The sequence below is a fragment of the Pelophylax lessonae genome (assembly GCF_965119305.1).
Source record: "Pelophylax lessonae genome assembly, chromosome: 5".
Classification (NCBI taxonomy): domain Eukaryota; kingdom Metazoa; phylum Chordata; class Amphibia; order Anura; family Ranidae; genus Pelophylax; species Pelophylax lessonae.
The window spans coordinates 62,932,846-62,945,250 of record NC_138772.1 but is presented as its reverse complement, the minus strand read 5'-3'; the positions used below and the strand labels follow the sequence as shown (position 1 = coordinate 62,945,250).

The 12,405-nt window shown below is 42.9% G+C and overlaps 1 protein-coding gene across 2 annotated transcripts in view; it reads left to right on the top strand.

Annotated features, from left to right (window-relative positions):
- The window catches only part of RUNDC3B (RUN domain containing 3B), a 356,443-nt gene that overhangs the window by 314,670 nt on the left and 29,368 nt on the right, over positions 1 to 12,405 (top strand). Inside the window, exon 9 of one of the 2 annotated variants that reach the window (XM_082258734.1) lies at positions 91 to 237. The exons of the other annotated variant lie outside the window; for it this stretch is intronic. Within the exon in view, the coding sequence (XP_082114860.1) occupies positions 91 to 237 (147 nt within the window). The remainder of the gene's footprint in view (positions 1 to 90; positions 238 to 12,405) is intronic. 2 annotated transcript variants of the gene reach the window in all.

The following is a 12,405-nucleotide window of genomic DNA, read 5'->3' as shown; positions in this document are numbered from 1 at the left end:
CATTTCCTTGAGTCTCTGTTGTGCCTCCATTCATTATCAAGCCTTTATTTTGGGAGAAAATAAAGGAGTTCCCTATCTATATCTTCACAGGACTATTCTAAAGAATAATGACTTAAGATCAAGACAGGAGCTTACCACACACCTCACCAACCAGTGGCCTTCCCCAGGAGCTCCGGATGTTAAAGCTGTGGCCCTGGATACACTGATCTACCAAAAGCACAATGAACATTGGCATGAGTAAGTTTAATATGTCATTCTTGTCCGACCAACTGCTACAGGGATCCCAGTGTAGACATTCCCCCATGGATCGTAGCTGCTGATTAATGGCGGCTTCCTAAAGCATGTCTGCCCATGAATCTGCACACTAATGAACACTATAAAATCTTTACAAGTACTAATATTCCAGACTATTGCTTTATCATGTACTTGCTTAAAGGATAGTGCAGTTTATATCAATTTGCTCATTTAGTGTGTCCATGCAAATGCAACAGGTTTGTAAATATAACCATTCCCCCTTGGTTTCCTCTTTTTTTATGAGCTGTCCCTAAAATCCAGCCAGTTTAGAAGCCTTTCTGTTTACTTTAAGCCACCTTCAAAATATGAGCACCATTTGATGCACCATCTAGGCACATCAGTGTGCTGAGTTGCACATAATTCTAAAAGCCTAGTCACGTGGGCAATCCTAGGGAAAGGTGGGGATGCCTGCTTTCTTGGGGTTCTGTTCGTTGTGTTTTTGCTTTTGAATGCATGCTTTTTTTTAATATATATATATATATACACACACAGTGCCTTGCGAAAGTATTCGGCCCCCTTGAACTTTTCGACCTTTTGCCACATTTCAGGCTTCAAACATAAAGATATAAAACTGTAATTTTTTGTGAAGAATCAACAACAAGTGGGACACAATCATGAAGTGGAACGAAATTTATTGGATATTTCAAACTTTGTTAACAAATAAAAAACTGAAAAATTGGGTGTGCAAAATTGTTCAGCTCCCTTAAGTTAATACTTTGTAGCGCCACCTTTTGCTGCAATTACAGCTATAAGTCGCTTGGGGTATGTCTCTATCAGAGAAACAGCTCGAGCTCAGTGAGGTTGGATGGAGAGCGTTTGTGAACAGCAGTTTTCAGTTCTTTCCACAGATTCTCGATTGGATTCAGGTCTGGACTTTGACTTGGCCATTCTAACACCTGGATATGTTTATTTGTGAACCATTCCATTGTAGATTTTGCTTTATGTTTTGGATCATTGTCTTGTTGGAAGACAAATCTTCGTCCCAGTCTCAGGTCTTTTGCAGACTCCATCAGGTTTTCTTCCAGAATGGTCCTGTATTTGGCTCCATCCATCTTCCCATCAATTTTAACCATCTTCCCTGTCCCTGCTGAAGAAAAGCAGGCCCAAACCATGATGCTGCCACCACCATGTTTGACAGTGGAGATGGTGTGTTCAGGGTGATGAGCTGTGTTGCTTTTACGCCAAACATAACGTTTTGCATTGTTGCCAAAAAGTTTGATTTTGGTTTCATCTGACCAGAGCACCTTCTTCCACATGTTTGGTGTGTCTCCCAGGTGGCTTGTGGCAAACTTTAAATGACACTTTTTATGGATATCTTTAGGAAATGGCTTTCTTCTTGCCACTCTTCCATAAAGGCCAGATTTGTGCAGTATACGACTGATTGTTGTCCTATGGACAGAGTCTCCCACCTCAGCTGTAGATCTCTGCAGTTCATCCAGAGTGATCATGGGCCTCTTGGCTGCATCTCTGATCAGTCTTCTCCTTGTATGAGCTGAAAGTTTAGAGGGACGGCCAGGTCTTCGTAGATTTGCAGTGGTCTGATACTCCTTCCATTTCAATATTATCGCTTGTACAGTGCTCCTTGGGATGTTTAAAGCTTGAGAAATCTTTTTGTATCCAAATCCGGCTTTAAACCTCTCCACAGCAATATCTCGGACCTGCCTGGTGTGTTCCTTGTTCTTCATGATGCTCTTTGCGCTTTAAACGGAACTCTGAGACTATCACAGTGCAGGTGCATTTATACAGAGACTTGATTACACGCAGGTGGATTCTAAATAGCATCATTAGTCATTTAGGTCAACATTGGATCATTCAGAGATCCTCACTGAACTTCTGGAGAGAGTTTGCTGCACTGAAAGTAAAGGGGCTGAATAATTTTGCACGCCCAATTTTTCAGTTTTTTATTTGTTAACAAAGTTTGAAATATCCAATAAATTTCGTTCCACTTCATGATTGTGTCCCTCTTGTTGTTGATTCTTCATATAAAATTACAGTTTTATATCTTTATGTTTGAAGCCTGAAATGTGGCAAAAGGTCGCAAAGTTCAAGGGGGCCGAATACTTTCGCAAGGCACTGTGTATGTATGTATGTATGTGTATATATATATATAGTGAAAAAACTATCAGCGCAAAAATGTGATGAATAAATGATTAGGTAAATCAATATATAGTGAAAATACTTAGTGAAAATAATATTAGTGATCCTTCAATAATAATTGCTATCCGGCTGCACACACCAAACTGTGTTCACTCCTCACAATCCAAAACTTAGTATATATAAACATAAATCATAAAAATCATAATAATAAAAATCATAATACATAAATCACCATTCCTTCCATATAGTGCTAAAAAAAGTCCATGAATAGTGCAAATTATTTTATGTACAGATAAAGGTGACAGAAGCAGTCCATTATATAAATCCCATAAAGCAACTTGTGATATAACACCTCAGTGGTCGTGTGAACACCCCCACCACCAACTAGAGTGGTCTCTCACCTCACTTTTTGACCCAAGAATCACCCCAGGTCTTACACGGCTGTCCCCACACTGGGGTATGCAAATACAGATGGTGATTCCCAAAGGAAAGTGCTTTCAGGTTCCAGGCTCCACTCTCATAATGTCAGGAGTACATATGAAGATAAACAGAACAAATCTAGTGCTCTCCGCTTAGAAATACAAGAAATGTATTCATAGAGCTGCACTTACATCAGAAGACATCCCTTCCCGAGCATTACGGAACTGTACTGCATGCACACACTGCTGAGTGCCTTCTGATGTAAGTGCAGCTCTATGAATACATTTCTTGTATTACTAAGCGGAGAGCTCTAGATTTGTTCTGTTTATCTTCATATGTACCCCTGACGTTATGAGAGTGGAGCCTGGAACCTGAAAGCACTTTCCTTTGGGAACCACCATCTGTATTTGCATACCCCAGTGTGGGGACAGCCGTGGAGGACCCGGGGTGATTCTTGGGTCAAAAAGTGAGGTGAGAGGCAACTCTAGCTAGTGGTGGGGGTTTCCACACGACCACGGAGGTGTTATATCACAAGTTGCTTTATGGGATTTATATAATGGACTGCTTCTGTCACCTTTATCTGCACATTATATAATTTGCACCATTCATGGACTTTTTTTAGCACTATATGGAAGGAATGGTGATTTATGTATTTATGGTTTTTATGATTTATGTTTATATATATCATTTTATCTGGCACAGCACTGTTTGAGTATAATATATATATATATATATATATATATATATATATATATATATATAACTAGAGAATATATATATATTCTCAAGTTTTTTTTTTTAATTTTTAGGTCTCTTTCACACGGAGCGGACCGTATTTCGATCCGCTCCGGGACTTTTTTTTTTTTATGAACACGGATGACACTTGTGTCATCCGGTCCATATGTTCGCATATCATCCCATCCATTTGCGGATGATATACGGACATAAGGTATGTCTATGGGGATTGCGGATGTCAGCGGATGACACCGCTGACATCCGATTTTGCTTCCTTTCCGTTTTTTAAACGGAAGAAAAATAGGGTTCTGTTCAGTTCCAAAAAACGGAACAGAACTGAAAGGACGCAAATCGGATGTCAGCGGATGGTCATCCGCTGACATCCGCAATCCCATTGACATGCATTATGTCCGTATATCACCCGCAAACGGATGGGGTGATATACGGACATACAGAACGCCCGTGTGAAAGAGGCCTTATACAGAACAAGAGGAAAATTATCAGGAAAACAATTGCAGTCATACATAAGAAACAAACAGTGTGCCGCGTGGTTGGTACATAGACATTGACAGAATAAACAATGTGTAGCAAAAGCTACATCATGCTTCAAAACAATTATCAGCTTAGTATAAAAGGCACACACCATCAGAGGAGCTTACTACCCAAAGTATGTAAGAGTACGGCAAAAAGAGGGTCGGGGGGTGAAGAATGAAAACATTTCTTACTTAAAAGATAACCAGGGATTAAAAAAAATATAATAGGTGGGGGTAAACACAATGCCAAAGATAGGTAGAAAAGTTACAAACGCATTCTTTTTTTGTTTCAATATTTTTATTGAAGATTTTCACAGAGAGTAGAACAAACATTACGCAATTTCCACAACATGAAATACATATATATGGTAACAACAAAACAAAAAAAAATTGCATTATAATCAAAGGAAGAACAGAAGGAATATAAACCCAAGCCCCACAGTAGCTAAAGACTGCTTCCTCTAGATTGGCTATCGTTATCACATCCGAAATACATAACTGCGGGCTTATGATCTATTCTTAGCCATATACAGTCTAGCCATTATAGCTTATGAAAAGACTGTAGAACCTGGTAATCTCAATATGTCTTTCTATTGCCATGAAAACTATTGGGTTCAATGGAGTTGCGGGTACGCCCTCTCAGTCAGAAGTACATGAAGAGTGGCCTTTTCACCTTCCACAGCTGTAAATTACGTAATCTGAATATTTCAATCATGCAAATAAAGGAAAGAAAGGAAATGTGAGAATGATAAAATGGGGGGGAGACTCTGCGCTCTGGCACACGCCACCAGAAGACATTTTAGTCTGGTATAGTCTGGGGATCATTTGTCAAGTATCTGATCCATGGGCCCCAGACCTTTTCAAACCTTCATCTTGTCATGTAGGATTGCAGATAACTGTTCATGTATAATTAGCTAGAAAAGCATTACTTTGAGCTGGTCAAATGGTAGCCGAATGCATGCTTTTTTAAACAGTGCCTAAAGGCATGTGCTTATTAGAAATTATCGGCTTTTCCATAATGAGTGTAGGTTAATTTTATTCTAATCATTTTCTATATTTAAAGTTAATATGTTTTAAAATGTTTTATACCTATTCCATTCTCCTTTAACAATGATTTTTATATATTCCGTTTACCAAACCTTAGACAAGGTGGCTACAATAGTTTCTTTTCTTTATATATTTTTTTATTTATTTTCACCTGGTAATCCTCCTGTAGCACTGTCCCCGTAGGGCATGGTTGTCCAACCTTTTGGCTTCTCTGGGCCACATTGAGTGTAGAGAAATTTTCTCGGGCCACATATAATATATATACTATTGTTAAGGTATAAGTAAAAAAAATGCCGCCGCGCCCTTCCCACGCCACCATGGCCCCGCACTAATTTAACACAACTAGAGGATGATCAAATGAAATTGAATCAGTATACAGAGGTTTACTTTTTCTAAATTATAATTAAGGAACACTCTAACCACCATGACCACCTCAGTGATTTCAAGTGGTCATGGTGGTAGGAGTCAAAAACACTGCACATGCTTCCCCCTCCCCCCTCCTCTGAGGCAGCCTCTGCCTACCGTTAGTTGGAAGCTGCTGTGGTCGTGCCCCCGACCTGACTTCCTTCCTCCCCAGCAAAAATTGTCAGGGGGCAGTGGGCCGCATTGCCTGAGTTTCCGGGCCGCATGCGGCCCTCGGGCCACAGGTGGGACATGCCTGCCGTAGGGCTTGCTGTGTGATGACTTGTTGGGCCTCCTTAGGGTACAGTTCACACATTCATCCTTACTCCCAATGGCTCATTGCTCAATAAACAGTCCAGGGGTATTGGTTGTTAGTATTTATTGTGGAACTTGGATGGGAGAAGGGAATAGTGGGATACTCCAACTGGAACAATGTACATTGGATAAGGAAAACTCTCACTTGGCCTCACCAGGTTGCTTGTGGAAGCAGTCACACTGCTTAAACCATACTGCCACTTGTATGGAAAGGGTTAAGTCTCCTTGCTCTCTCTCCAGCAATAGACTTGGTGAGCTACATTCTCTTCAGGACACTCTCTAGCATCCCTTTTACTGACACAGGTCCACTGACTCTTGTAGCTGCAGGGGTGGCCCCCCTCAGGTCAGGCTCCTTGGCACAGATCTGTACTCACTGTACTGCAGAATGAGATCATTCAGTGTCTCCCCTTACAGTCAGCTTTACAAGACCTCCGGGTTCAGTTCCTCTCTACCTCTTTAGGCCCTCAGGTCCACTACCTGAGGCCACATGGCACCCCTACAGAGGAGGAGGCAGCTGCCCCCTCCCTCTGGGACTTCAGACGAAAGACCCTGAGCACGTGCCCCGGGCATTTATACAGTATCCCAGCATGCAACGAGGCACTTTCCTCTGCCAGATCACCAGGGCTGTATTAAACGCCTGTGCACTCATTTGTCAGGTTTCCTCCTACTGTCCAATATGCCTCCATTGGACCAGTATGAAACACTCTGCAGACAGACTTAGTTGCACCTGAGCACATTGAGCAGACCTTACTAACAGATCCTGCTCTCTGCTAGGCAAAGAACAGTATAGACTTACCTGCAATCCCTCTGGTAAGCAGACAGGATTCAAAAACTATACTCTCTCTGTAGCACCTACCTAGGAGGGTGCTACACTCCAAATAAAGCACTTGCTGTTACTAAGTAGCTACAGTCATTGCCCCACTGAATCTATGGAGGAAGCCATATTTGTTTTACAGGCTGAAGCCAAACTCGGAAACACCATCGCAAAAGCGCTGATAGTGTAGTAGGTAAAATTTTATTAAGTTTACAGAATATACACAAAAATGGGAGGTGGCAGGAGGCTATACAATGGATCTGCATTCCCACAAAGCAGAGACCTTTGAAGATGGTACAGTCCAGGAATAGATGTAAAGGATGCTGGTGCAGATCTGGATAGAGATAGAATGCTGTAGCCACAAGAGGAACAGGAATATTGCTTCCCGCTGCAAACTCGGACCCACCTACAGTAATGACATAAGATGATCAGTCAATGTCAGTGCAAGGATGCATTTCAGTGAGGTCCTCCCATTCTTCGTGGCTGAAGTCCTCTTTCTTCCTGATCGTGTCTCTCTCACTGCAGTTTAATCTTAATGGTGCATGAGTTTTATCCACAGAGATTGGTTTACAGGCAGTGAATGTTTGGTAAATGTCGCACTCACTGTGTAACTATGAGCCTAAGTCCCGGTTCACACTACCGCGACTTGTCAGGCAACTTGGCCGTCTGACAAGTCACGGTCCATTCAGTGCAATTGGAACCGTTCTAATAGGAGCCACTCAAGTCGCTCCGACTTAGAAAATAGTTCCTGCACTACTTTTGACCAAAGTCGGAGCGACTCGCATTGACTTCCATTATGTGAAGTCCGTGCAAGACTTCACTAGATGAGCTACAGATGAGCACAGTGCTGGATCCAAAGAGGGCTCAGGTAAGTAAAAGGGGGGGGGGTTGAGGGGGTACACTAATGCCTAAACATTTTTGTACCTCATTGCAAGGAATGCATTAGGCTCCATGTACACGGGACGTTAGAAAAAACGTGCTGCAAAGCTAGTTCTGATGCCGGGAAAAAGCAGCTGTTAAACGTGCTTTCAGTAGCTTTTTCCATTGGCGTTATTGCACGTTTGGCCCCGTTGCTTTTGGCAGCGTTTTTTCTGCCTCCATTCAAAATCAATGGGAGCCTATTGATTTGAATGGAAGTCGCACCGCAAGTCGGATCAGGGTGATCCGACTTGCGGCGCGACTTGCGCTGTGAGAATCTTGAGGGGGAACTCCATGCCAAAAATGGGAAAAAAACTGCGTGGGGGTCCCCCCCCCCAGGTTCCAAACCAGGCCCTTCGGGTCTGGTATGGAATTTGAGGGTAGCCCCACGCCGAAAAAACGGCGTGGGGTCCCCCCCAAAATCCATACCAGACCCTTATCCGAGCACGCAGCCCAGTAGGGCAGGAAGGGGGCAGGGAACAAGCGAGTGGCCCCACCCCCCCTGGACCATACCAGGCCACATGCCCTCAACATGGGGGGGTGTTGGTGCTTTGGGGCAGGGGGAGCTCTACACCCCCCACCCCAAAGCACCTTGCCCCCATGTTGATGAGGACAAGGGCCTCATCCCCACAACCCTGGCCGGTGGTTGTGGGGGTCTGCGGGCAGGGGGCTCATCGGAATCTGGAAGCCCCCTTTAACAAGGGGGCCCCCCAGATCCCGGACCCCCTCCCTATGTGAATGGGAATGGGGTACACTGTACCCCTACCCATTCAGCCCATAAAAGGCAGTGTATGTAAATAACGACAGGAGACGTTTTGGAAAGTTTATTAAAAATCTTCATCTGTTCTTCTCTGCTCTGGTCTTCTCCCTCTCTTGGTCTTCTGGTCTTCTGCTCCTTTGCTGTCCCCTCTTCTGCTCTTTTGCTGTCCGCTCTTTTGCCCTCGGCTCTTCTCTTTTCCTTCCTCCGGTCCTCCTCCGACGATGTCTCCGGTGATTATGCCGGTCTCTGCAGCTTGTTATATAGCCACTGTGGTCGTGGCCCCCGATTAAGTCATCGGGGCTACGCCCACAATGGCTATATAACAAGCTGCAGAGACCGGCATAATCACCGGAGACATCGTCGGAGGAGGACTGGAGGAAGAAGAAGGGAAGAGCCGAGGGCAGAAGAGCAGAAGAGCGGACAGCAAAAGAGCAGAAGACCAGGAGAGGAAGAAGACCAGAGCAGAGAAGAACAGATGAAGATTTTTAATAAACTTTCCAAAACGTCTCCTGTCGTTATTTACATACACTGCCTTTTATGGCTGCCTTCACATAGGAAGGGGGTCCGGGATCTGGGGGGCTTCCAGATTTCGATGAGCCCCCTGCCCGCTCCCCCTCCCCCAAAGCACCAACACCCCCCCCCATGTTGAGGGCATGTGGCCTGGTATGGTCCAGGGGGGGTGGGGCCACTCGCTCGTCCCCTCCCCCTTCCTGCCCTACCGGGCTGCGTGCTCGGATAAGGGTCTGGTATGGATTTTGGGGGGGACCCCACGCCGTTTTTTCGGCGTGGGGCTACCCTCAAATTCCATACCAGACCTGAAGGGCCTGGGGGGGACCCCCACGCAGTTTTTTCCCATTTTTGGCGTGGAGTTCCCCCTCAAGATTCTCACAGTGCAAGTCGCGCCGCAAGTCGGATCATCCTGATCCGACTTGCGGTGCAACTTCCATTCAAATCAATAGGCTCCCATAGGTTACCATTGATTTTGAATGGAAGAAAAAAAACTTATAACGTGGCTGAACGCACGTTCATCACGTTCGGTCACGTTTGGTCACGTTCGGCCGCGTTTCTGCGCTTGAAACGCCGGGAAACACACGTTCGAACGCAAATAAATGCGTTCCAAAAAATGTCCCTGAACTCAACTGCCTGCAAATGACTGTAAACGACCCTGTGTACATGGAACAGATAAGATAAAATGTAGATGGGTTCAGGGGCTTCTGAAAAAAAAACGCCCAACTGCTCCTAAACGGCCATTTACAACGTCCCGTGTACATGGAGCCTTAAGGTAAAAAACATGTTTAGGCTTTATAACCATTTTAATCTCTTCTGACTTGCTGCTACATGCTATGTGTGTAGCTTACACCATAGGGAGCCCTTTGTCTGATCTGTGTAGTGACTAATCACTATTCCGAGGAAGTTTAGTAGCATGATTGAGCTACTTTGTACTTAGAAACTGCCCGTGTTCTAGTTATCCCCTCTAGATACCCGACTCCCACCCAGCGTTTCATGGAGAGTTCTCGCCAGGTAATTGCTACTTCTTAGCTGTATTTATACATCTCTAAATGCCTAAATAAACTCGAAGCATCACTCTCACAACTAAGAGGTTTGTGATAATAAGAAGGAGATATGTAATTTTCCCAAACATCCTAATGGCTAAAATGACGAGTTCCACCAAGGAGAGTGGCAGAAATGCTGAAATTAGAGCTTTCTAACCGCGTCCAGTGCCCACACACTGACAGCTTGTGTTCCGTTTGTCAGTGGGATTACTCAGCCTACGGTACTGTCAACCGCAAATTTCATGACTAATGTCAAAAATATATGGAATTAAAAATAAATCCTTATCATTAACAGACAGCTTCAGACAAAATGCACAGCTGAAACACGCAAGGAAATGATTTGTAAAATAACACTCCTATAGCGGGCATTTGCCATGTGCACACGGGGTGACCTGACCTTTATTTACTGCAGTTAAGCAACACGGCTTGGTCACATTCCTGCTCCCAGACTGCATGGTATTGGAAAGTGGAGTAGAAGCAACAAGCTAATGAGGTTATCTCTCTGCTCTCTTCTACGGTCAGCATGTTGTCATCCTTGTCAGCACATGTGCATGCAGGACACTTGATTGGCCCCTCTCTCTGTCAGTGCAGGTCTACAGCGGAGTGGCTGAGATCAAGTCAGATTCAAGTAATATACACTGGTAATTTAAACCAGTTCTTTTTGTCGTTCTGGGTGGACATCATATGACGTCCGCCGGACACAGCTGATGACAGATCACTGTATCGGGCCGCTGCTGGTACCATGTGATTGCTGTGACCAATCACAGAAGAATACATGACAATTGTAAACAATAGATGGCTGCCTTTCATGCCCATTCATTGTGTACAATTGTGTTGCTAGCTGTGATTGGTCAAATTGATCACATGGCCAGTCACAGCCCATCTGTACCAATCAGGGTCAATCACAACAATACACACTGAATCAATTTCTATCAGTACAAATGGTTGCTTATAACGGTAAAATTCACTGGGATAAGTAATCATAATGTGTTAAAAAAATAATAAATCTGATTACTTCCCTAGCGTATTACAGTGTTACTTTGATAACACTGTATTGCTCTGGTCACAGTGTGGTAAAAAAAATCTTGAAAAAAAAAAAATGTAATAAAAAAGGAAAAATGCTATACATATTAAAAAAGGATTAGGATTAGGATTGATCCATATTCAGATTTACAGTATATACCATAGTTTGTGGACCCTATAACTTCCTATAGACTTAATAATATACACTGATTTGGTTTATTTTTACATAAGAAGCATAGCAGTATACAGTTTGGCCTAAATTTATGAAGAAATAATATTTTTTTACAAAATTTTATAACAGGAATGAAGAAAAACCCGTTTTTCTTTTCAAGTTTTTTTGGTCTTTTTTTAATTTGTTTAGCAAAAAATAAAATAATCAGTGGTGATTAAATAACACCAAAAGAAAGTTCTATTTATGTAAAAAAAAAAATGATAAAAATGTTTATATGGGTACAGTGATGCATGACTGCGCAATTGTCATTCAAAGTGCAACAACACTGAAATTTGGCCTGGGCAGTCAGAGGGTAAAAGTTTCTGGTATTGAAGTAATTAAAATACATTATATGAGTTTTAAATTGTATCTAAAGTAAAAACTTGCTGCTTTTAGTTTTGAAGGCAGTGGTACCTCTGCTAGGTTTTTGATGATGTCCGTGTTCCCCTGGGAAAATTCTCTTTCTTCATTTCTCCTGTCCTGGAATTTAAAATGGTAGAAACATCCAAAATGTTAAGATGTCACTGGAACAGGAATAGAGAGACAATCCTCCAATTGGTGGCGCTTGTTCAGTTGGCAGATATTTAAAAGGGGATTTTACTCACATTGAAGAGAATTCTTCACTTTTTTTGTGTCTAAAGGAAGTGAAGGTAAATCTCCCCAATAGGGCACAGGCAGCAAAAAATTACAGGGGTTTTATCCCCTCACCACTCCATTCTACGACGGGTATAGAAAAGAATCACCCCCCCTTTAAAATATTCATATTTTGTTGCTTTGCAGCCTGAAATGAAGAGACACAGTTTTTGTTGCATCCAGCTGTATTTACTCAGTGAAAATTATAGCATCCAAGTAAAAGATTTAACACCATCATATCAGAAAAAAAAAATCAAAAGAGAATCACTGAGTTGGAAAAAGGATCCCCCTTCTTGTAAAAATTACCCTCCTCCATGGCACACAAAGCCATTTTGCTTTCAGTTGTGATGCCCTGTGGTCATTTTAATTATCTCAGCATGAAAAGAGCTTTCTTGGAGCATTTCAGTCCCTGATAGTGCAACTGAAGCAAACAATCAACTATGGATGGCAAGGCACTGGGATCTTTAGGATAAAGTTATGGACAGGCACAAGTCAGGAGATGAATACAAACAAAATTCAAAGGCTTTATCAATGCCTAGAAGCACAGTGAAGTCTATTATTAAGAAGTGGAAGGTATTTGGTACAACACAGACCCTCCCTAGATCAGGACGTCGCTCCAAACTGGATGAAAGTGCCAGGGGGAAACTGTT